The 25,387-nt window shown below is 34.6% G+C and overlaps 1 protein-coding gene across 1 annotated transcript; it reads left to right on the forward strand.

Moving 5' to 3' along the window:
• Window positions 1-1,006: 1,006 nt before the first annotated feature.
• LOC106772401 (carotene epsilon-monooxygenase, chloroplastic) lies at window positions 1,007-8,985 on the forward strand. The gene is made up of 9 exons (XM_014658790.2): window positions 1,007-1,530; window positions 2,998-3,294; window positions 3,391-3,588; window positions 4,405-4,506; window positions 5,038-5,178; window positions 6,307-6,414; window positions 7,746-7,828; window positions 8,080-8,242; window positions 8,801-8,985. The coding sequence occupies exons 1-9, from the start codon at window positions 1,045-1,047 to the stop codon at window positions 8,834-8,836; spliced, it is 1,614 nt and encodes a 537-aa protein (XP_014514276.1). The 5' UTR covers window positions 1,007-1,044; the 3' UTR covers window positions 8,837-8,985.
• Window positions 8,986-25,387: the final 16,402 nt, after the last annotated feature.

Genomic DNA, 25,387 nt, shown 5'->3' on the forward strand with positions numbered 1-25,387 from the left:
AACAAGACATGGCAGTGTCGTTAGCCATATAACAAAATAATTAACGCCGTCCAAAATTAGGGACTAAAAATACTTGTTTTCATACTAAGAGGATGAAATGCCATCAATGTTTCATGTAGGGACTAAAACCAAAAATTAGTGAAACTTCAGGGACTAAAAGCATATTTAACCCTTTTTAAATCTGTCACATCAATCAAATCTTACACTAATTCTTACAAACTTTACTCTCAAATTCACTCTCAATTACCCACAAATCCACTAAAAAAAACAAAAAAAATTATCCTCAAATCCACTCAAATCCATTCAAATCATCTTTTCCAAATCATCTCTCCCGAATCTCACCAAACAAACACACCCTTAACTTTAGTTTATTTTATAATGTATTTTAAATCATCTTTATTTTGTTGTAAATTTATAAGCAAAAATCATTGGAGTTATAAGATTGACCGGTTGTTGAAAGTTGGAATGGAAAGTGGGTGGAAAGTGGGAGGAAAGTGGGAGAAGTCATGAATTGAACTCATCCTATAACATTTAGGAATATAAGATTAGTTTGAAAGATATAAAAAATAATGAAGAAGTTATAAATTCAATTCTCTTTATTTATTTTCCAATAATTTATTTATAGATAAATCTCCTATTAGTTCAAACAACTTAAAAAAAGTCTACCACTCAATTATTATGAAAACAAAACACACATTTCAATCATAAAAAAAATTAGTCTTAATATTTTAAAAGTTAGTTTAGTCCCAGTAAAAAGTATCAACCTTCAAACAACCATGTTTATAACACAATAATGTGCTATTATAGTTTTTTGTTTTGTAAACAACCGTTATAAGAAAGATATATTACGTTCTATGGTCCAAAGTTAGTGTAATTACTTATAGCACTAACTCAGTTATAACAAAGTTATTAATTTTTGAAAGATCTATTTTAAAAATTACATTTGGTTCACTATATATTAAATTGAAAAATAATGATTTTACATAAGATAAAAGGCAAAGCAAAACACTCAGACAGCGTGGGAAACCGTTGGTTCCATCCACGATGCCTTGCTCAATCTCTCTCTCACCCATCTCTCTCTTCTCTCTCCGCACAACCACCACTCCCTCTCCCTCTCTCTCTCCTTCTCCCAAACACTATCGCCTCGCCGTCAAATCCTCCGTTAACAAACCCTCCGACGCCAGCACCAAGTCCGGTTCCTGGGTCAGCCCCGACTGGCTCACCTCCCTCTCTCGCTCCCTCACCGCCGGGAACGACGACTCCGGCATCCCTGTCGCCTCCGCCAAGCTCGATGACGTCTCCGACCTCCTCGGCGGCGCGCTCTTCCTCCCTCTCTTCAAGTGGATGAAGGACTATGGCCCCATTTACCGCCTCGCCGCTGGCCCCAGAAACTTCGTCGTCGTTAGTGACCCCGCCATTGCCAAACACGTGCTCAGGAACTACGGGAAATATTCTAAGGGCCTCGTTGCTGAGGTCTCCGAATTTCTCTTCGGGTCTGGTTTCGCAATTGCCGAAGGTCCGCTCTGGATGGTAATGCTCGCTTTTGCAACATTGTTGTTTAGTTATGCTTACAAGAAACTGAGAATGATTTGAATTTTGATAATGAAAAAAAGTTAGCTTGTTATATAACAATGTAGCAATGAGGTGACTGCAGCACCTTCTTTTTTGGGTCTTGATTGATAAATTAACTTCTTCATAAGGAGTTTTAAAAGAAGAAAATAATATGAAAATAAAAGAATTTTTTTCTTATATCATAATTAGAAGTTATTATAGTTAGTGAAGTGACTTGATCTAGATAAATTTCTCAAAATAGCTTCTATTAGGAAATCAAATTAGGAGAAAAGTCAGATGAAGTTCTCCTCCATAGATTTGCAGAAGCATTTCCTTGTTAGTTTTTCTAAAAGATGATTTTTAACTTATGCCTAAACTAGTATGTGGACGAATTTATTTCATTTGTCCTTCTTATTTTCTTATTATGTATATGTTATAGAAAAGTTTGTTGAACACACCCTTACATTAAATAAATATATATTTCTAAGAGACTGATTTGTCAGCACAATCAGTCTAGCCATGATTATATTTTGTTCGACAAACTTCACCATATAAACTTTTAGAAGAGTAAAATAAGAAAGATAGAATGAAATGAGTTTCTGTATAAGATAAAGATGAGCTTATGCACAAGTTCAAAAATAAAAATATAGAAAAGCTTTATGAGAGAACTTCTATAAGGTAATTTGTGCAGAAACTAATTTTAGCTTATGAAGAAACACATTTCATTTTTCTCTTCCTACTTTTCTCCCTTAAAAATCCTTATGTAGTAGTTATTCTAGAAAGATTCTAAAACATTGTCAACCAACCAATAAAAATTACTGTTGAAATTACATTTCAAATTATTATTTTAGTAGCTAATAAACTTAGCATTCACGGCAGTTTGTGATTAGATTAAGTTTACATAACGTTGGTGCATATATTGTTTACTTTTTTAAAATAATGAATATTATTGAATATACTAATTATATCTAATTAAAATTTATAATAAATAAATATATTTAAATATATTTAAATATTTAAATATATTTAAATATTTAAATTATATTTTGAATTTACAATGAAAATGATATTGTGATACAAGATTATTTTTAACTATAAGCATCTTTTTCAAAAATAATATTGAAATTGAATTTATTTTTAAAGACAACTCAGTGTAAATTGAAAGGAATACGCAATTAAGAATATAAAGTATTTTGGAAGAATTATTTTTTATAATAGCAGGGATAGTATGCGAAATGTACGACAGAAAAGAGACTATTAATAATGTCTGATAAGCAGTGTGGACTCACTTTCCCGGTTATGCATTCCAATTCACAGTGTCCGAGTATATATAAATGATTTAATTATATACGACTAAGTTGATACTATTTGTGCTTCTTGTCATGATTTTATAGCTTATTTTGGGCGACAGGTTCTTTGTTACAACTGTTTTGTGATCTATATTAGGCAAGGCGCAGGGCTGTGGTTCCATCTCTTCATAAACGATATTTGTCTATTATAGTGGATAGGGTGTTTTGTAGATGTGCTGAGAGATTAGTGGAGAAGCTACAATCTAATGCACTCAATGGAACTGCTGTTAACATGGAGGAGAAGTTTTCACAGTTGACTCTGGATGTTATTGGTTTATCTGTATTTAACTATAACTTTGACGCACTCAGTGCAGACAGTCCTGTTATTGAGGCTGTTTACACAGCATTGAAAGAGGCAGAGGCTCGATCAACTGATCTTTTACCATATTGGAAGGCAAGTTAATCTTACAATCATGACTTAAATTTTCTTACTCCATTCTTCATGTCATGTATATACATACATTTTTTTCCTCTTTCTTTGTTATTGCAGTTTAAATTTCTTTGTAAGTTAATTCCAAGACAAATAAAGGCTGAAGAGGCTGTTAGCATTATCAGGAAAACTGTTGAGGATCTCATTGAAAGATGTAAGGAAATTGTAGAATCTGAGGGGGAAAGAATTGATGTTGAGGAATATGTAAATGATACTGACCCTAGTATTCTTCGGTTCTTGCTTGCCAGCAGAGAAGAGGTTTGCTGTATTCCAATATTTTATTGTTGATGTATATTGTGTTTTCATCAGTGTTTATTGCTGTATATTTGAGATGTGTATAAATCTTGTGACTTTATAGAGATTTCACATGAACTAGACGAAGTATTAAGTTGTCTTTTCCTGTTAATTATAGACATATTGACTCTTTGGAAATGTTAAGAGGTAGTGGTATTGTTGAAATGTAATGAAATGTGTCTTTGCCTAACTATTAGGTTAGGAGGTGCCTAATTAGGCACCTCCTAACCTAATAGTTAGGCAAAGACACATTTCATTACATTTCAACAGGTATAGATGAAGTGATGAGTATTGTATTGATTTTATGGGTACATTAATCATTGTTAGTCAATACTGAGCATTCTCTTCTAGGTAGTTTAGGCTGTGATGTTGATTGATCATAACTCATTCAAGCAGTTGTCTTCTTGTAATTCTTTGTTATTTACCTAAAAATGTTTATTTCTTGCCATGCTTTTCTCGTTCACTACATTACTTTTAAGAAGTTTTGAACCATCTTAAAATTTTCTGATTTCTAGACTTTATTCCATAAGGAGATGACTTTTGGATTTTCATGTTCCTTTTCTGTTTTTGTGCGTACTGCTCAATCTGAGTTTATCTTCATAAATAGTTACACTTCAACTACTTCTTAAAACATGCCATATCACTTGATAATGACACTGTTGTTTTTTCTGGGTCATCGATAATCTCAACCTTGTATAGTTCCCCTTTATAGTTTGGAGAACTTTTTTCTTTGGATTTCTGCTCTCCATGTTTATTTTTATTTGACTGTTCTACATGTAGGTTTCCAGTGTACAATTAAGGGATGATCTTTTGTCACTTTTAGTTGCTGGTCATGAGACCACTGGTTCAGTGCTGACCTGGACACTTTATCTTCTAAGCAAGGTATCATTCCACCCCATTTCTTCCCTTAATTAACATCTTTATAACCCTCACGACAACTTTATGAATTGACTTGAAAGCTTCTATCCCATTCTCATCAGTAGCAACAAGTTGCTTTTGCATATTTTTCATGAGACAATGTGGGAATTGATTACGTGCATGATTCTCATGATCCCGCTACATAGTTTCTAATTTTTCTTTTGAACCTTGCATTAATCATCTAATTGCAGTTTTGTTTTCTTGAATCCTCAAACTAATATAGCTTTTAATAAGGAAACTTAGAAATTTTGAAACTAAATTAACCTGGTTCAAAGATATTAATATCAAAAGTGTTGTTCAACGACCTCAACCTTCTATTTTTTTCTCATGCTTTCAGCTGGATTTAAGAACTTTTTGAACATTTATGACTGTTATTTTTTATTTACTCAGTTTTCTACATGTCTCTATTATATAACGTACTACTGTTAGCATGGAGCAAAAGACCTCAGTACCACCATGATCTTGCCCCTCAAATTATGAGATTTATTTATGCAGGATTCTTCCTCATTGGCAAAAGCACAAGAAGAGGTAGACAGAGTTTTACAGGGAAGGCGTCCTGCCTACGAAGATATTAAAAATCTTAAGTTCTTGACACACTGTATTATTGAGTCACTCCGTCTCTATCCACATCCCCCGGTAGGTTGCAATGTTTTGCAATATAAATGATTTATAGTACAAACATCTATTTGACATGGAATAGAATTTATCTTGTGTATGTCGGGTCTACCCTTGTGACAGTTTATGCTTGTTATGAAAATTAGTTAGTATGGTAAGACAAAATTGATAGTTAAACTAAAAACTAATGATATCACTTGTTTGTTATGAGAGGAAACTGAATTTGGTGATATAATGATCGTCATTGTTTAAAATTTTTAAAGCCAAAGTGGCTTTTAGGATTTGTGAGTTTGGTAGTGAAACCTTAGGTCAAGAGTCTGAAAACCTGAACCTTTTTCAAGCGTTCTAGTGTGTATGTGAAGCTTGTTTCTGTCCAGTTCTCTCTTTCATCTACATGTGTCACGTGGACGTTTGGTTCCTTTTCTGGGCTTGATTTTTTCTGTCATTACATTGAGGACTGGAAAGGTTAAAACTGTCTGGCTTGGGCCTTCCCAGCAGTTGGAGTTTAGCCCCAACTTAATCCGGACACAGGTTGGCCACTGTCTCTCCAATATCAGCTGTGACAAATCTCCTGCTGCATCAACTTCTAGATGTGTATTTCCAGAAGCATCCAGCTCCAACAGTTGTAAAGAGTACTTAGTGTTCCATTGCTCCTTTTCTGGTCTATAATCAAGCCCTTTGTTTCCTTTGTAGCCTTGTGTAGTGGAGTCATATTTAAAAAAAAAAAAAAAGTGTTTAAAACAAGCTTAAATTCAGCAACCAATTTTTCTAAGGTCTCACATTGAAGGAGGCTAAATAAAAGTTTCAATGCTAAAGTAACCGCAAAGTTGGAAATATTATGGATTAAAAATCTCATTTTTATTATGGATTAAAATCTCATTTTTTTTTATTTTATTTAATGACTTGTCTTAATTTCCCTATAGAAATCAACATTTAGGAAAGAATCTTAAATCAAACAGAAAAACCAAATTCTCATTTAGTAATTCATAACTTTAAAATATCATTATGATATCTCTGAACACTTGATGTTCACTGCTGTGTATTATTTTTATTAAATACGCCTTTTGTATTGGAGCTTCCGATGTCAGATATATTTCACCGAAGTTTAATTTATGCTATTCTTATATAACAACCTTGTGCATCCTTAAGGTGTTGATAAGAAGAGCTCAAGTTCCTGATGAGCTTCCAGGTTCTTATAAAGTCAATGCTGGTCAAGATATTATGATTTCTGTATACAATATACATCGTTCTTCTGAGGTATTTACTTTCTGTATCCAAATCTGTATACTTTTATTATAAAATTTGGTTATGGAATTTTAAATCACTTTAATTAGTCTTTTCCAGTAGTACTGCTTAGCTGAATAGTCAGCAGATGAGATCCTTTGTTTCAAGCTCTCTAAAAGTTTAATTCACTATGGCCTATTGTGAGACAAACCTCTTAAACGAATGCCTCTTTACTATTTTTCTTTTATTCACCTCATTCTATATATGACCCGTCCCTGAAGCAGCCGAATTTGCCATGGTCTACCATCTGCGTATGTTGTTACGGTAACCACATATTATGCCTATTTCAATTGCAATCGGGGTTAGGAGACCTTTGATGGAAGCGTAGAGCCATTAGTATTAGACTTTATGTTTTTAGTTATTGTAAAATGATTTAGCTTTGATTTTGATCCTTTTAAAACCTTTTCTTTGTTTTTCACTCTTCTTAACTTGAAAATCGTTGTTTTTACTCCCTAATATGATGTGACACATACTATTTATATATTGAACTAAAGGTCAATTGACTGTTTCAAGTAGCTTCCACTAGTGTCTATTATATAATGTCAACATGTAACATCCTTAATCTTTTTGTTATATCCATAAAATAATTGTTATTTATTGATTTTTATCTTAAAATTAATGTTAGGGACCAAAAGTTGTAATTACAAATTTTTGGAGTGATGAAAATAAAAGAAACATATTTTACAACAACCAAAACAAAAACTTACTCCTCTATAAGTAGTACCAAAAGCAGCGATCTCAAATTTGAGGGATAAAAAGCAAATATTGCTTTTACGGGGAGTAAAATAAAAACTTATTCATTTTTCATGGATTAGAACATATTTTAAACCTGAATGTTATTTATTTAATTTTAATTGAATAATTTATAATGGTTTGAACCTGTTTGGTTCTATTTCAAAATGAATTTCCTTTTCTGTTTATTACCTTACTATTTTGATTAACAGGAAGAGACAAAGAAAGAAAAATACTACTGTGGATGACAAGTTTGATTTTAAGAGAGCATAAAAAAGTTGTCTATTTCGTTTTCAGTATAGAAATAGAAAGGAACTTGCTTTTATGATTTTGTGCATGATATTCTAACCCTCTCACCCCCCGTGGTTGCTTTGTTTAAATTATTGATTCTTTATTCAAATATTACATTTCCTGGCCTATCATCATGCCTTTGCTACGGTGATTGGAGTTGATATGTGTTGTTATTTGGCAGATTAATTTCGATATGCAAGTTGTTGCACTGTCTGAATGTTATTGCTGACTTTCTAAATTCACTATTTTGATCTTTTCTGTAAACTTCATAACTTTGCTAGGTTTGGGATAGGGCTGAAGAGTTTATGCCTGAAAGATTTGATCTGGATGGTCCGGTGCCAAATGAAACAAATACAGACTTCAGGTGTGCATTATTGTTACAGTAATCACTCTTGCTGTCAATGTTGACAGAAATTGCACCTCCACTGTGGTAGCTAGTCATTCTTTACCCTTCTCCCCTAACCTATTCAGAATTGTGCCCTACCATTTTTAGGTCTGTCCTCGAGTAGGGAGAAGGGGCGGTTCATTCTGGTTATATCTTCTGTGGAATATTTTTTTTTTTTGTTTTGTTATATCATAGTTCCTCAGATTTTATGAATCAAAAACGTGTTGCAGATTCATTCCATTCAGTGGAGGGCCTCGCAAGTGTGTTGGTGATCAGTTTGCTTTATTGGAAGCTATAGTTGCTCTTGCAATCTTTATACAGCACATGAACTTTGAACTGGTTCCTAATCAGAATATCAGTATGACTACAGGAGCAACAATACACACAACAAATGTAAGGTTATCTATTCTTGTCTTTGAGATGGGTTTCTACAAGGAACTCCTTTATGAACATCCTTCAGGTTCATAAAAGTCTAGAGGCTATCTATCCCATTAATTCCTGAAAGTAGAAAAAGGTATTTGAAATGCAATTTATCAATCGCTTTAGTCCAAAATGTGAAAAGTCGTGACATTTAAGTGAAAATGTTCACAAATACTTAAGAACTAAAATGAGAAAAAGATATTAAGATCAAAACTTATAAGCATCAGGAAGTTGTTTTCGGAAACCAAGGAGCCACACCTTCTACTATCAGATCGTTTTTTTTTTCTCTAGTTTTCCTTGAAAAAGGGAGAAAATCTTTTAATTTACTCACTTTCATTATCTTGCTTCTTAATTACTTAAATGGGAAAAGTTTCACTTACATTTTACCAATATTTTCTAGACTTCAACTTTGTACACCTTGTAAAAGTCAAGTTGCACTCCTAATGAAAGCGTGCACCTTGATTGATAAAGGGTGCATAAAGCACTGTCCTATTTTCTATTGTGCAGTACTAATAGCTATTTTTTTTGCAGGGCCTGTACATGAAAGTGAGCCAACGGTTGAAATAGTCAACATTTACATCTTTCCATAAGCGGCAAAATTTCCTATTAATATCAGCATATAAAATTCTTTTTGATGATTTTCTCATTTTTTGCTAGTTCACATACCACAACGTATCCCGTAAATATGTATTAGACAGCAATTACTTTCAGTAACACTTTTCAAAATGTTGTAAAGAATTTTAATTGAATTACTAAGTGAAGAATGTTAAAATATGCAAAACAAAGATATGACTGAAACGCATACTAATTCATTAAAACCTTTGGTTACATATATAGCAGTCCAAACTAAATGATGAGACCTAAATCAAGGAAAAAAAATTACAACTAATATACCTACTACTACTGAATAAAACGTAAGACTATAGAATTCCTAAGAACGTGACCTACAATAACAAATCTCACATTAATAGGACATAACTTATTCAAAATAGAAAATTACTAAATAAATTCCAACATTTCCCTTCTTTGAAATAAAGGTATAGTAGACATCAGTTTATAACAGAGGAAGTTTCAATAATCAAATTTTCATCATCACAATCAGTTTTCTTTCTTCACCAAACTCTCAACATGCTTCCAACCTTCTCAAAGACAAAATGTCTTGAGAGGTTGTCATTATATTTGTTATCTGCTCCTCACTCTTGCAATAAATAGCATCAATAACATTATACTTGCATAGATCAAGTAAGAAGTGAAATTTGACATCTTTATGTTTTCTCCTTCTATGTAAAACATAATTCTTTGATAACTTAACCAAATGGCTTGTCAAGCACATTATGTAGTTGTAATAAACTCAACTTTTGTGGAAGGTAATGTAACAATTGGTTGTTTCTTTGATAACCGTGAGACAACATCAGAACCCATCATGAAGACATATCCAGATGTGTTTTTTTGGTCATTTTCATCCCTGACATAGTCATTATCATTGAAGCCAAACAAACCCTTTTGCGCTCCCCTTTTATATAACACCCCAAACTAGTAGTTTCTTTCAAGTACCTATGAATTCTTTTAGTTACTAAGAGGTGTACACTATCGGATTCTCAATATATCGACTAATAAGATTGACAACATGCATTAAATTTGGCCTAGTCAAAGTTAGATACATTAAACTTCCTACAATTTGCTTATAGACGGTTGCATCTACCTTCTTCCCATTTAAATCTTTATTCGACTTCAAATTTGCAAAAGTAGGAGTGCAGACTACATTGCACTCCCTCATTCGAAACCTGCTCAGAATCTCCAAAAACATATTTCTTTTGTGACACAAATTTCAACAAGTGATTGTACTATCTCAATGCCAAGAAAATAGTGCATTAAACCCAAGTTTGTCATCTCAAATTTAGTCATCATAGAAGCTTTAAATGAATCAATCATGACTCTATCATTACCTGTGAAGATCAAGTCATCAACATATAAGCATACTATGAACATTTTCTCACCATCTCCAAGCTTTATGAAAAATGTGTGCTCATACGGACATTTATGAATGCCTGCTCCAATGAAATAAGACTTTATATGACTATACCAAGCTCGGGGTGCTTGTTTTAGTCCATATAGTTCTTCTTCAATTTATATATTGTCTTCTCATTTCCTTGCTTCACATATCCCAAGGTTGCTCAACATAAACATCTTCTTACAACTCACCATATAAAAATGTCAACTTGACATCAAATTAATAAATGGACCATTAATTTTGAGCTACAACTGAAATAACTAGTCTAATTGTGTCAAGTCTCGCAACCGGGGCAAACACCTCTTTATAATCAATCCCATATTCTTGTTTGTAGCCTTTAACTACCAATTGCGCCTTGTATTTATCCACCTTGCCATCTGCATTGAACTTTGTTTTATAAACCCATTTAACTCCAATAGACTTCTGGCCATTGGGAAGATTTGTTAATTATCAGATGTTATTTTTCTTTATTGTTTTAATTTTCTCATCCATAACCTTCTGCCATTTTAACTCTTTGATTACATCATGAAAAGCGATAAGATCATGGTCTGAAAACAATGCAAAATGAGTAAGTGGATCATCAATTTGATTAACTCCACTAATATCATAATCTTGCTTCCATGTTGGCCTTCTTCTTTTGCATTGAAGTCTAGGTTCATTTGACACATCATCTTCCACTTCTACTTGTGAATTTGGTGAGGGAGTAGACGGTGAACTTGTGATAGTAGAGCTTGAAGATTGACTTTGTCTTTCTTCTTCAATTTCATCATCATTGATTAAGATCTGCTCTCAAATGCTATTAACAGTCCACTTCCATGCCTTGCTCTCATCAAATACCATATCTCGACTAATGATTATTCTTTTTGTGACTAGATTGTACAACTTGTAAGCTTTTGAATGCTCACTAACACCAAGAAATATACATTTCTCTACTTTATCTTCAAGCTTCTTCCTTTTTTCATCAAGAACATGGGCAAAAGCTATACAACTAAAAACTTTGAAATAATTCACAGTTGGTTTAATTCCTTTCCAAGCTTCTTCGGGTGTCATGTTTTTCATTGCCAACGTTGGACTTTTATTAAATATGTGGATGCTCCAATTAACAACTTCTGGCCAAAAGCTTTTTGGAATAACTTTTCTAGACAACATACTCCTAACCATATTCAACACTATACAGTTCTTTCTTTCACATACCTCATTATGTTGTGGTGTATAAGCTATAGTCAAATGTCTTTGGATGTCATTCAACTCACATAAGTTGAAAAATCTTATGAGTTGAACTCTCCTCCACGATCTATTCGCAACACCTTAATTGTTCCACTTACTCCATTCTCAACCAAGGCTTTAAAGCTTTTAAAGGCAACAAAAGCCTTTGACTTTTCCTACAAGAAGTATACCTATGTCTTCCTATTATAATCATCAATGAACTAATATAGTACCTTTTGTTGCCATTTGAAGTTGGACTTATAAGTCCACAAATGTCTGAGTGAATCAACTTTAGTGGTTGTTGAGCTCTCCATGCTTTTCCTTTTGGGAAGGAATTGCATTGTTGTTTTCCAATAACACAATCTTCACAAACTTGTGAGGAAGGACAGATTTGAAGAAGCCTTGTCACCATTCCTTTTTGTTGTAAATTCTTCAACCAAGCATTGTCTTTCACTTTTGCAGAGAAACAAGTATGAAAATCTTCACCATCATCTTAAATGATAATTGGGAACATCTAAATTTTTTCAGGTCAACACGTGAAATTACTCCTCTCTCAGAATCTTTAGTAATGCAGGTTTCATTTTTTATGATGATCTCATTCCCCTTCTCTTGAAATTGGCCTAGGCTAATCAAGTTACTTTTCAAATCTGGAACATAGAACACACTAGTGATTCTTTCAACAACATCATTTTTCAAACGAAAATTGACACTTCCTTTCCCTATGACAACAACACTGGAGTTGTCTCCAAATTTCATAGTATCTCTAAATGACTTATCCAACTCAGAAAATAAAAATTTATTGCCACACATTTTCATATTTTTATTTCTTGTTATGACATGCCATCAATAAAGTTGCTTTTTCTTCTTCTTCTTCTTCTTCTTCTATCATAACATAATTTAATTTCTCCCCCGACCTAATTGCCATCCATATGGCCATTATAGGTCAGAATGTCCTAATTTCTCTAGAGGTCAGGGGAAAATTAAGACATCGGTATCATGTCTTTGAGAAGATTCGAAGACATGATACCAATGTCTTAATTTCTCCCTCCGACCTCTAAAGAAATTAGGACATTCTGACCTACAATGGCCATATTGATGGTAGTTGAAACACTGAATGTGGGATTTATCAAACCTTGATCCTTGACCATACCCTCTACCTTTGGAATAAGAATTGAATCTGCCTCTGCCTCTTCCTTGACCACGTCCTACACTTTCAAAAGCAACTGGAGTATTGATGAACGCCTTCAAAGCTTTTTCCTCAATTACATCCCCATCATCAGTTCGCTGCTCATGAACCAACATCGAGCTTTGCAGATCATCAATGGAAAGGTTATCAATGTCACATGCTTCCTCGATTGAGCAAACTACATAATCAAATTTCTGGGTCATCAATTGAATAATTTTTTTCAATAACAACAACATCTTCTAGTTTGTCACCATGGATTCGCATATTGTTTTCAATTCTCATCGTCCTTGAGAAATAATCAATGACACACTCTCCCATATTCATATGTAGAGTTTAAAAATCTCTTCGAAGGGCTTCAAGTTGTGCACGTTTCACTTTTGTTGTCCCTTGATACTCAAGTTTCATTGAGTCCCAGATTTGATTGCTGGTTTCCTTTTGAAGAATGGTCTCCAAGATCGTACGATCAATAGCTTGGAACAAATAGTTTTTCACCTTCAGGTCCTTCAATTTTTGGTCCTCCTATTGTTTCTCCTCAGCTGCTATTAACATTGTCCTTGCTAGATAAGCGGTTATACCATCTTCAATTAATGGCCAATACTCTTTCGATTGCAAAAGTTCTCCATCAACATTGCCCAATGATCGTAGTGACCATCAAAGCGAGGAATTGCTAGTTGCACAAAGTTATTACTTTCATATGTTATTTTTACTTGTTCTACAAGAAAGTTGTTGCTTCAACCTTTATCAGGCCCGATCTTGGCTCTTAATACCAGAATGTTGAAATATGCAAAACAAAGATATGACTTACAAGCATACTAATTCATTGAAACCTTCAGTTACATATATAGTAGTACAAACTAAATGTTGAGACTTAAATCAAGGAGAAAAAATTGCAACTAATATACCTATTACTACTTAATAACTCAAGACTCTAGAATTCCTAAGCATGTGGCCTACAATACCAAATCCCACATTAATAGGACATGACTTATTCAAAACAAAAAATTACTAAATAAATTTCAACAAAGAACGGGAGTAGAGAAGTCTCATTCATGATATCTTGCTTTCAATTTTCGCTAAATATTTTATTAATCTTTATTTGTTTATTAGAAGTCTTATATAAACTAGAGAAAATATCATATTAAAATATATAAGCGGGTGTAAACTTCGCTTTAGAAGTCGTATTGGTAGAGTTGAGTTATGTTTAAAGTTCACTTCTTAACGTGGTAATAGGGTCATGGGTTAAAGTTTATCCTAGCAAGATTTGTTGTGTTGATGAATTTATCATTTTACTGACATTAGGTTACTGTTGGATCATTCATTAATGTTTAGTTTCACATTTGTGATGTATATATCTCGACGCGAATGGAATGTGTTAAAGGTCTCACATCAACTAGAGATAAAGTGAGTGCAAATCTCACGTTGCAAGTCAGTTTTGTAGGATTGAGTTAGACATAAAGTCCACTTATTAGCATTATTAAATTGTAATCCCTTTATTTGGAAATTGAAAATGACGTCTTGTGTTTAGTGAGGAAAATTTGTAATTTTTACAAATTCAAATATATTGAATTTGAATTGATCTTATTTCAAATTATTTGTCTTATTTGAATTATGGAATTCAAATTTACTAAATTTTCTTTTTTTTGGATATAGTATTTTAATTTAACAAAGTTACGCTCATGAAAGATTTGGTTGAGTAAGCTTGGGAAATAGTCAAATCAAGTTAAGTTGATTTAGTTTAAGCTCATGTTAAGCGAAGTAAGCTTGGGTCTCGGTCGAGCCAAGTTGGTTTGATCCATATATAACCATGGCTTAGGCAACTCAAACTAAGTTGGTTCATATCGAGGTCAAATTGAGTTGATTCAGGCCCAGTTTGAGCTAAGTTGGCACAGACCAAGTCGAGTTAGGTTAGTTTGAACAAAGATAAACTCGAGTCAATATAGGCTCAGATCAATTCAAGTCAGTTTACGCTCTGGTTAAGTTGAGTTGATTTGGGCTCCAATCAAGCCAAGTCAAGGCTCAAGTTAACTTGAGTATATTTGGGCTCAGGTTGAGTTAAGCCGATTTGAGTTTAGGTCGAATCAAGTTCAAGTTGGGATAAGTCCAGATTTAATTTAGTTAGGGTGAATTTGTGGTCATTTGAGTCAGGACAATCTATGTTTAGTCAAGTTTGGTTAGGCTCAATGTCAATCCTAGTCCAATCAAGATTAAGTTCGGTTATTTTCAATGCCAAGTCAATTTGGTCCTGGTTGAGCTAAGTCGGGTTATTTTAAGTCTAAGGTAGATCCACGTTCACTCGAGTCAACATTGACCTATTTAGTCAAGTTGGACTAAGCTTAAGTAGATCTTAGTTTGACCAAGATTGGGTTAAGCTAGCCTGATCAAGACCATGTCAAGTCGAGTTGGCCCCAATCCAGGCCAAGCTAAGTCAATTCGGGATTAATCAAATTGAGTTGGCCATAATATAAGTTGAGTCGAGTTAGTCTAGGTTGGTTAAGTCAACTCGGCCAAACTCAAGTAGAATTGAGTCAACTTGAGATCAGTCGAATTAAGTTGACATGGACATAAGTAAAGTTGAGTCAGCCTGAGTTGGTTGAGCCAATTCAAGTTGGATTCAACTCAAGTTAAGTCGATGAATGATTGCATTCAATTGATTTTGAGACTAGGTTAGTCAGGTTGGTCTTGATGGGAGTGAGACAAATCAAGTCATACTTGACCAAGTTGAGTTGATCTATGATAGGTTGTGACAACATTTAATTAAGGTCATACCAACTTATGTTTGATCAATCTTCTTTCAAATAGAGTCAAGTTTATTCAAACCTAAATCAAGCTAAATCGATACAAATTCTTATTGACTCGAAGTTTAAAACATAAATTTGATAATATAAAAAATTTCAAATTCTTACCTCTTTTTTAAAATTTAAAATTCTTTAATTTCAAACAATCCAAATACTCCAATAAAATTCTATAATTTTAATTTCTTTTTTAAAAAAATTATCCAAGTAATTTCATAAAATATTTCAAATTCTTTTAAAAAGATAATTACCCTATTAAAATATTTATATAAACACATTATTTGGTAATTATGTCATTATCTATTTCTTAAAAGTGTTATTTTAAAAATATTTCTCTTTTGAAATATTTAAATGCCTGTTTTGTTACAATTTTTATGATTTCATAGTACTTAATAACTTATCTAGCATTTGAATTCGTATGTAAGAGTTTCCTATCGGTTGTTATTAAACTGAGTTCGTATAAAAATTGGCTATGGGTCCCTACATGCCCAATACGGTATACGGTATGATTATACGAAAGAATCTAGTTGGGATGTATTTCTAGAGATTGTTTAATACATTCAATTCAACCTATTGTTAATACTTATTATTTGTTAGTTTCTATATATATTGAAAAAGAACTGACTATATAGGAAAAGTAGTTTCCAAGCATGTATTTATGGTTAAAAGATATAATTTGTTTCAGTTTTTTAGAAAAAAAAATGAGCTTTTACCTTTCATTTTTAATAGGTTAATTTTGCTTCCTCTTTTTTAATGTGATTTAAGTGGAATAAAAATATGAAATCGAATTTCACTCAAATAAGATCCAGCGTTAAAATTGTAATAAAAAGATTTGAAAAGCAATTTCTCTTCAACAAGATTATCTAATTTAATTGGAATTAGTTGGAACCTAATGGTATTTTAAATATAAAATATCGTAGACTGCAATTTCCCAATTTTTTAATGTTATCAGTATTTTAAATCTTCTTTCAACTCATTATTTTATCATACATATACATATATCTATATCTATATATATATATATATATATATATATATATATATATATATATATATTATAATTAAATATAGGTTTAATTACCTTTTTAGTCTTCAAGTTAGGGACTGAATTTCCGTTTGATACCCGCTTTTAAAAGTGATTTAATTAGGTCTCCAGGTTATTGATTTTGCTTTTAATAGGTCTCTTCGGTTAAGTAGCTTGCAACGGTGTTAAATGTTAAGTGATCTATCAGTGAGATATGTGTCGTGGCAATGGGGTGGACTACATTATTCAATGTGGCAGCCAATGAATAAATGAGGTGTTTTTAAGCAATTAAGCCAATTAAAAATTAGGGTTTTTTAATCAGAATTTGGGGATTTTATCAGAAAGTGAGGTTGTGGAAGGTTCGAGTAGGGCTTTTCAGGATTGGCGTTCTCGATCCAGATATTGGAGCGAAAAGGGTTCATGAAGGATACTTTGAGGGAAAAGGCTTGGAGGTGGTATTTCTTTGAAGCACAAAGGGTGAAAAGGTGCGCATTTTTTAGTTATGCTTAAGAACTTGCTTTCCCATGGAAGTTGTCTTGTTGTCCCCTTACTATGTTGTGTTGTGGTCCCCCTTTTCTGTGTTGTGGTCCCCCTAATAATGTTGGTTTTGGAGTATTCCCATTGTTTAATGCTTTTCTTTTTGTTGTGTGTACTGTTTGTATGGTTTTGGTCCCTTTAGTAAGTACTATTTTGTCTTTTCTTTTGTTCAATGTGTGGTTGTTTTTTAAGTTGTGGGTCATGCACATTCATTTAAGCTTTTAAGACAAAATGAAATGTTGTGGGTGTAGGTGAAAGAGTTATTGTGTGTGATAAAGTTAAAGTTTGTTTGCCTACATGTGTAATAGTTATTAGTAACGTGGCATGTTTACAATGAATATGCATGTGAAGGTAATTAAATTATGATAGTAATGTATGTGAATGTAGTATGACACTTACTTTTGTGTGTAGGCTTATAAATAGTTGAGAATTATAGAAAATGTCAAACTGTGGTGTAGAGGTGGTGTTTCACCATGGGGGAAAGTTTGGGAATGATGGGTCATTTAGATACCATGGAGGTCAGACAAGTACCTTGGTCATAGACACATATAGATGGAGTTATTTTGAAATCTTGGTCATACTGAAGGAGAAGGGATATAGAAATGTTAAGGAGTTGTGGTATTCCCTGGGTCGTCATGCATTAGAAGAAAGGTTGGAGTTGTTAAGTGATGATAAGGGAGCAATGCATGTGGTGAGCATTGCGTTATATTGAATAGGTCAGCTCATTTGTTTGTGGTTCACATGGTGTCCGATCCTGATTATATTCTTGAGTTGCAATATGATGTTGGTGAACATGGTGAGGATGGTGAAGAAATAGGTAAAGTTGGACAAGTGGGTGAAGAAGAAGGTATTGAGGTAGAAGAACATGTCAATGAAGATGCAGAAGTTGGTGAACATTGTGATGAGGGTGATGGTGGTCAAGATTTTGTAGTTGGTTCTGGTGTAGGGGAAGATGTAGTTGTTGGTGAAGAAAATGTCGAGGAGGATGGTGGAAAATTTGGTGAAGCTGATGGTGGTGAAGAAGCTGAAGTTGGTGGTGAAGAAGGTGAAGTTGGTTGTGGTGTAGGGGAAGATGTAGTTGGTGGTGAAGAAAATGTTTAGGAGGATGGTGGACAATATGTTGAAGCTGATGGTGGTGAAGATGTTAAAGATGTAGTTGCTGATGATGGTGGTGATTTGTAGGAGGAGTTTGATAGTGAAGATGATTTGATTGATGTTGTTTTGCATGCAGATGAAGAAGTCGAAGAGGAGGATGTTGATAGTGAAGATGAGATGGTGGATGTTGGTGTGCATGCAAATGAAGAAGTCGAAGAGGAGGATGTTGAAATAGGTACAGGAAGTGCAAGTGGGAGGTCAAAGTTGCATGCACAGGCTAGGGGCTTATCAGATAATGAGTGGAAATCTGATAAATGTGGTAGTATTGATGAAAGTGATGATGACTCAAGGAATGAAACACCCCGATATGGAGATTTTGGGGTATTCTCAAAGCCGGTTAATATGAAAGAATATAAATGGCAACTGGGGACATACTTCCCTAAAAAGAATTATTTCATTGCTGCAATTAGGACTTATGGAATACATAATGGTAGGAAGTTGAAGATTTCTAAAAATGACAAGAGAAGAATATGTGTTAAATGTTGTGGATCACAAGGCAAGTGTCCTTGGTACGCATATTGTGCCTATAGGAGTACCCAAACTACATGGCAACTAAGGAAGATCATAGATAAACATACATGTAGTAGGGAATTCAACATTGGTCTAGTTACCAAGAAATGTTGGTCTAGTTACCAACATTGGTCTAGTTACCAAGACCATGAAAGCAAATCCAGAAATAAATCTGAAAAATCTGCACAGTAAGTTTTCTAAAAAATGGAATATTGATGTGTCTAGGTCTACAACAACCAAGGCAAAAGCTATGGCTACCGCCAACATTGATGGTTGTTTCTAACTGCAGTATGAAAGACTATATGATTATGCACATGAATTACTGAGATCAAACCCTGGTTCAACAGTCAAAGTAAAAGTTGAACGAAATGGGGATAATGTTATATTCAACAGAATTTATGTGTGTTTCAAAGCATGTAAAGACAACTTTGTCTGTTGTCGGCCTATCATACATTTGGATGGATGTTTTTTAAAAGGCAAGTATGGATGTGAGCTTTTAACTGTTGTTGCAAGAGATGGTAATGATCAGATGTGTCCGTTGGCCTATGCTGTTGTTGAAGTAGAAATAAGGAAACATGGACTTGGTTTTTAGAATGGTTAATTGATGATCTTGGAGGAGGAGGATTTTGTTCAAGGTGTACCTTTATGTCAGATCAACAGAAAGTAAGTAAATTTGTTCCTTTGGTTCATTGCTTTGTTCAGCATGCCAATTTAACACTCATGGTTTCATTCATTACTGTCATAGGGACTTTTGCCAGTTATACAACAATTGTTGCCTGGTGTGGACCAACTTTTCTATGTAAGGCACATTTATTCTAATTTTCAAAAGATATTTCCTAGCAGCATTCTGAGACCATTACTGTGGAATGTAGCAACAGCTTCACACCCCCTAGCATGGGAATCATTCATGAGACAAATCAAGGATATCAACGAAGATGCCTTTAAACACTTTATAAGTATTCCACCAAGGTAAGTTCATTTAAAGTTTATATTAATTCAAGGTTTCTTTATTTAAGAAATACTTATCTTGAACGTGTTGCAGGTTTTGGTCTAGGTCAAGGTTTTCTGGAAGACCTTCATGTGACACACTTGTGAATAACATTTCTGAAGCTTTTAACAGCGTCATTGTAGATGCAAGGGGGAAACCCATCATAACAATGTTGGAAGAGATTCGCAGCTACCTAATGAAGAGGTGGGCATCCAACAAAGTGAAGATAACTAAGTTTGAAGGTGTCATTTGCCCCCAAAATTCAAAAGAGACTTCATAAGGAGCTACAGAACACACAATATTGGATACCTAAGTAAGTAAAATTAATATACACACATGATTTGATACTTTTTTGCTTCGTGTTATTCAATACTATGTTATGATGCTTTCGCAGTTGGTCAGGGCTCCAAGTATTTGAGATCCGACATACATTCAATATTGCAGAAAGATATGTGGTTGATGTAGACAAAAGAGATTGTAGCTGCAGGAAGTGGACTATCATAGGGATCTCTTGCTGCCATGCACTCACAGCTATGAGGTTTTTAAACATAAATCCAAAACACTTCATACCAAATTGGTTTAGAACCTCGACTTATGAAGAAACTTACAATCCAATAATTTTCCCTGTCAATGGACCTGAGCTATGGCAAAGAACATCATATCCGGATATTTTGCCTCCTCCGAATAGGGTCTTGCCAGGTAGACCAAGAAAAAAAAAAGACTCGAGAGTTGGGAACAAATGAGGGATGATACTCAACTTGGACAAGCTGGAATACCAAAGAGATGCGGCATTTGTAGACAATTAGGGCATAGAAGAACTAATTGCCCTCAAGCAAGTCAACATCAACACCACCAAGCTACAGCAAACCCCATTGATGAAAGTGAACAACAAGACCATCAACCTACACCACACCCCAATCAAGCAAGTCAACAAGAAGACCACCTACCTACACCACATGCCACTCAAGGAAGTCAAATTACTCAAGATGACACTTCAACACTAGTTTAGATATTGGTCACAGATCTATTGCATTTTGGATATGTATTTTGAATATGTACTTTAATGCTTAAGTACTTGAAATTGTCATCTATTTTCTTAAGTGATGTACTTTGCAAGTCTGTGATGTATTTACCAGCTACAAGACCAATTATGGATCCAGTGAACAATATAAAATGAATATATGAAATTGGTATCTTGTCCTTGTACGCTTGTAGTCTAATTTGTTTCTGATCTTGTACACCAATTATGGTTTATTTTTCTGCATAATTTAAAGCATGGAGTTGATAGTGTTTCTGCATAATTATGGTTTATTTGTCACAGCAGGAGGAGCACTGTGTGTAGATAGTCCATCTGCAATCATAAATATGTGTATGTGTAACTGGTTCTTCAGATCCCCCTTTTTATTAATCTGGTTTGTATGTGTAGCTAATGTCTTCAGATCCCCCTTTTTGTTAATCTGGATTGGCATATGTATACAAGCAAGGTTGGCTAAACTAGTTTTGTATCATCTGCATTGCTTCAGAATTATTAGATGAATAGTTATTCTGGTGAAGTCTCTACCACTACTAGGATTAAATCGTTCTATGAATAGTTATTCTGGTTTTAAAACTATTGAAGTCTCTGCCACTACTAGGATTTCCTTGTTCTATGAAGTAGGGCTTCAATTACCCATCCAGTCTTCTGGCATAGCAAACCAGATAATGATAATATCCTCTTTCTTCTTAAACCTTGAATTACCAAAATCCCATCTGTTTCTGCAGAGTCTCTGTGAAGTTGTAGATTTAACCAACAGGAATCAACTATCACAAGATCAGTGAATTCGTTTAGGTTGAATTAAATACTAGTTTAGGTTTAGAGCTACGACTACAAGGCATAATTGAATTCTCTGTTCTGTTCTATTGGTTATATCACTTATATAATTGGTGTGTCATAGGCATATTACTTTGCCTTGTCTGATGTCAAAGTTCATCACATATAATTTCTCAAAGTTCATGAAACCAAAATCTCATTATAACACAAACACTATATACCAGTTACAACTTCTTCTTCATTAAATACAACTTTTTCATTATAACCATATTCTTCATTACAATAATATTCTGCATTAAAACAAAACACATACAAACATGATGTTCATAAACCCCATGAAACATAAAAACCCCAACAACACCTTCTTCCTTTTCTGATAAACTAAAACTGATTTTTCCAAAGTAAGAATCTTTCTCCTTTGCCATCCAATTGTACTATCCCTTTCATCCATATAATCTTCAGTGCGCCATTTGAAGTAATCCCTTTCATCCAAACATCCAACCAAAACCATGTCAGGATACACCAAAGTAATCGACCCCAAAATAAAAACACAACGAAGGTATGTTACCTTGTAATTAGGGCAGCCCCAAAAATATATGCCCTCAATCTTAGTAGTTTTTGCCACTCTTAATATGGCAACCTCTCCACAATAGCACACATGGCTGGCACCCATTGACATTGGGTGGAGGAAGGATGCAATAATGCTTCGTCCACACCTACAAAACAACCCCAATCCCAAATACCCAACTTAGGGCACCCAAAATCAATTTTCAAAAACAACAATTTTCAGAATGTGTTACAAAGAAGATCTTAGGGCTAAGGAGAAATATGACCTCACCTGTTTCAAATGACCTCCTCCAAAATAGGTCCTTCAGCTCATTGGAGATCACCTTAGCACACCTCCTCCACTTTAGGTCCTTTAGCTAAGGTCATGTAAGGTGCTTCGACCTTAATATGTTAAGCCAAATCCATTTGGTTTTTTTCTTTTCCATTTTACAAATTATATTCATATATGTCATTGGTAAAAAAACTGTTTTTGCCACGCAGGATATGTCAGTTGACAGATCACTTAACATTTAATGTCATTGCAAGCTACTTAACGGAAGGGACCTATTAAAACTAAAATCAATAACCTGGGGACCTAATTAAATCACTTTTAAAAGCGGGTATCAAACGGAAATTCAGCCCCTAACTTGGGGACTAAAAAGGTAATTAAGCCTTAAATATATTATGTGAATTTCAGTTTACTTCAACTTTAAATTTTTAGATATTTGTCATCCATAAAGGATACTTGATCTTTCTAAAGATACTTGATCTCTTCAATTTGAATAGGGATCATGGTGTTCGAGTAAGCTAAGTGTGTTAGATCCTAATAAATATAGTAATTAATGAATCTCATTAATGTAGTTCGTAAAATGTACTATTTATATTATTGTTTGCGGGCCCTTAACTAGATAGGTTTGGACTACATAACCTAATTATATTGTTAATTTTGTTTTTTTTCCTTTCTTCTCTAACTTGATCATGTTTTACTAATCAACGATTTAACCTGTATGATTACACCTTGATTGCATAAGTTTAGGCTAAAAAGATTTTAGCCTAGATGGTCGACATAAATTCAAACAAACATAGGTTTTATATTAACAAGGTCAAGATGCATTCGAAAATATACTGTACATTAGTCCTCCAGACTTAACATGTCATATGTTGAATTCGTGTGGAACATTGCCATAATGTTAGCTCTCAGCCTGGTTGTCATGATGTCAACCCTCAATCTTCATCTTGTTGGTCAAATGCAAAGAAAATTTGTATCTCTTTGATTATGTACCTTTATAGGTATAGTAGCCTCAATCTCAAGAAGTGTGGCAATGAATAGGGTTTATTGATGGATGTTAGACCTAAAAAAGTCCAACAATTGAGATTGAAAAGGTGAGAGATGAAGATTCGTGAAGAAAATCTATAAATAGGAGACCTTTGTGTCATTTAATCATCTATAATATTCCTCCCTCTATTGCCAATATATGTTTCGATAGTTTTGAGTGATTTAATACCAACTAATTTCAAGTATGTCTTCTAGTAGTTTTGATATGTATGTTAGGTGTTTCGGTAGATATTTTTGGGACCGAGAGACTGACCTCAATGACGTAGCTTTCTCACTTTTTGATTGCCTTTCCTAGATCTTGACCGTACGCTTCGCTTTAACCTTGACCGTCCGGTGATCTTCAAGCTCTTGTCGAGGGGGGGAGGTACCTGAAAAGGCACTCCGACGCTCAAGTTAGGCGTCAGTGGTAGAATGTTCCCAGTCTTTAAGCAGTGTAGTGCTTAGTTTGCGAAAGTGAATGGAATAATGGCAAAATGATTGTATATGCTAAAATGTGCGTACCTTGTTTGGAGTCCTTAGCCCTTTATTTATAGGCTTTGGATTGATATAAGATTAGTAGAATATAAACAGAATAAGATATAAACAAACTTACTTGACATATCTCTGTTTGGATATGTTTTGATATATCTCTGTTTGGATATTATTTGATACGTTGGATATATCTCTATTTGGATATTATTTGATGATATCTCTNTTTGGATATCATTCACGTCTGTGACATGATGACTGATTTATTATCTTGTTGACAGGTCGTCTGGAAACCGACCGCTGAAGATATCCTACCGTACATCATCTCCCCCAAGTCCGAGTTAAACGTAGTTAACTGTAGGACTTTTATGAGTGTAGGAGAAGGTAGTTGTCGCTCGGTATGGTTGTCGCCCGTTTCGGACGCTTGTCAAATGGGAAGTCACACAGACCTGTTTGGTCTTTTTAAGTAGTTCTTTGAACGACACAATTATGCTGTCGTTTAGCCTTGTATGAATAATTAGTGTTTTCCTGCTTCGGGGGTAGGCGTAGAGTCACAATGGTGGAACCGTTAGATGTTGACTGTTGATGGGGGTTCTTTTTAGAACTTTTTTCCCATGTNGACGATGACTTGGTAATATCTTGTTTACCTGTTTTGAAAGAAAAATAGTAATCTAAGGCATAAGTTATTTATTCAAGCTTACTTGCATAATTGGAGGCGTCTGGATGCTGACTTATTCGTCAACGCTATTATAGTTGGGCGTTCAGATTCGGTGTTTCGTGCCTTTTGATAGTAGTTGGGCGTCCGCACTCGGTGGTCCGTGCCTTTTGATGTGGATGGACACGGTTGTCCATAAGGCGTCAAGACGCGTTGGGTCCCGGCCTTCTATAGATAGACGTAAGGCGTCTAGACTCGTTCGGTCCAGGCCTTCGTATGGATGGACGTGGTTGTCCATAAGGCGTCAAGACGCGTTCGGTCCTGGCCTTGAGGTGTCTAGACACGTTCGGTCTAGGCCTTCGTGTGGATGGACGTGGTTGTCCATAAGGCGTCAGGATGTGTTCGGTCCTGGCCTTGAGGCATCTAGACGCGTTCGGTCTAAGCCTTCGTGTGGATGGACGTGGTTGTCCATAAGGCGTCAGGACGCGTTCGGTCCTGGCCTTGAGGCATCTAGACACGTTCGGTCTAGGCCTTCGTATGGGTGGACTTGGTCGTCCATAAGGCGTCAAGACGCGTTGGGTCCTGGCCTTCTTTGGATAGACGTAAGGCGTCTAGACACGTTCGGTCTAGGCCTTCGTATGGGTGGACTTGGTCGTCCATAAGGCGTCAAGACGCATTGGGTCCNGGCCTTCTTTGGATAAACGTAAAATGTTGAGGTAACTAGTTGTAAGTGATATAAACTGGATGAGCATGTAACTGCTTTTGTGATCTGTAAGATATCCAAGATTTAATTGAGACCGGTCGGTTGAGATTTAACGGCTTTAGTAACTGCTTTAGTAATCTGCAAGAGATATAATATCAGAGATATATTGAGACCGGTCGGTTAAGATTTAA

The sequence above is a fragment of the Vigna radiata genome, chromosome 8 (genome assembly GCF_000741045.1).
Source record: "Vigna radiata var. radiata cultivar VC1973A chromosome 8, Vradiata_ver6, whole genome shotgun sequence".
Classification (NCBI taxonomy): Eukaryota; Viridiplantae; Streptophyta; class Magnoliopsida; order Fabales; family Fabaceae; genus Vigna; species Vigna radiata.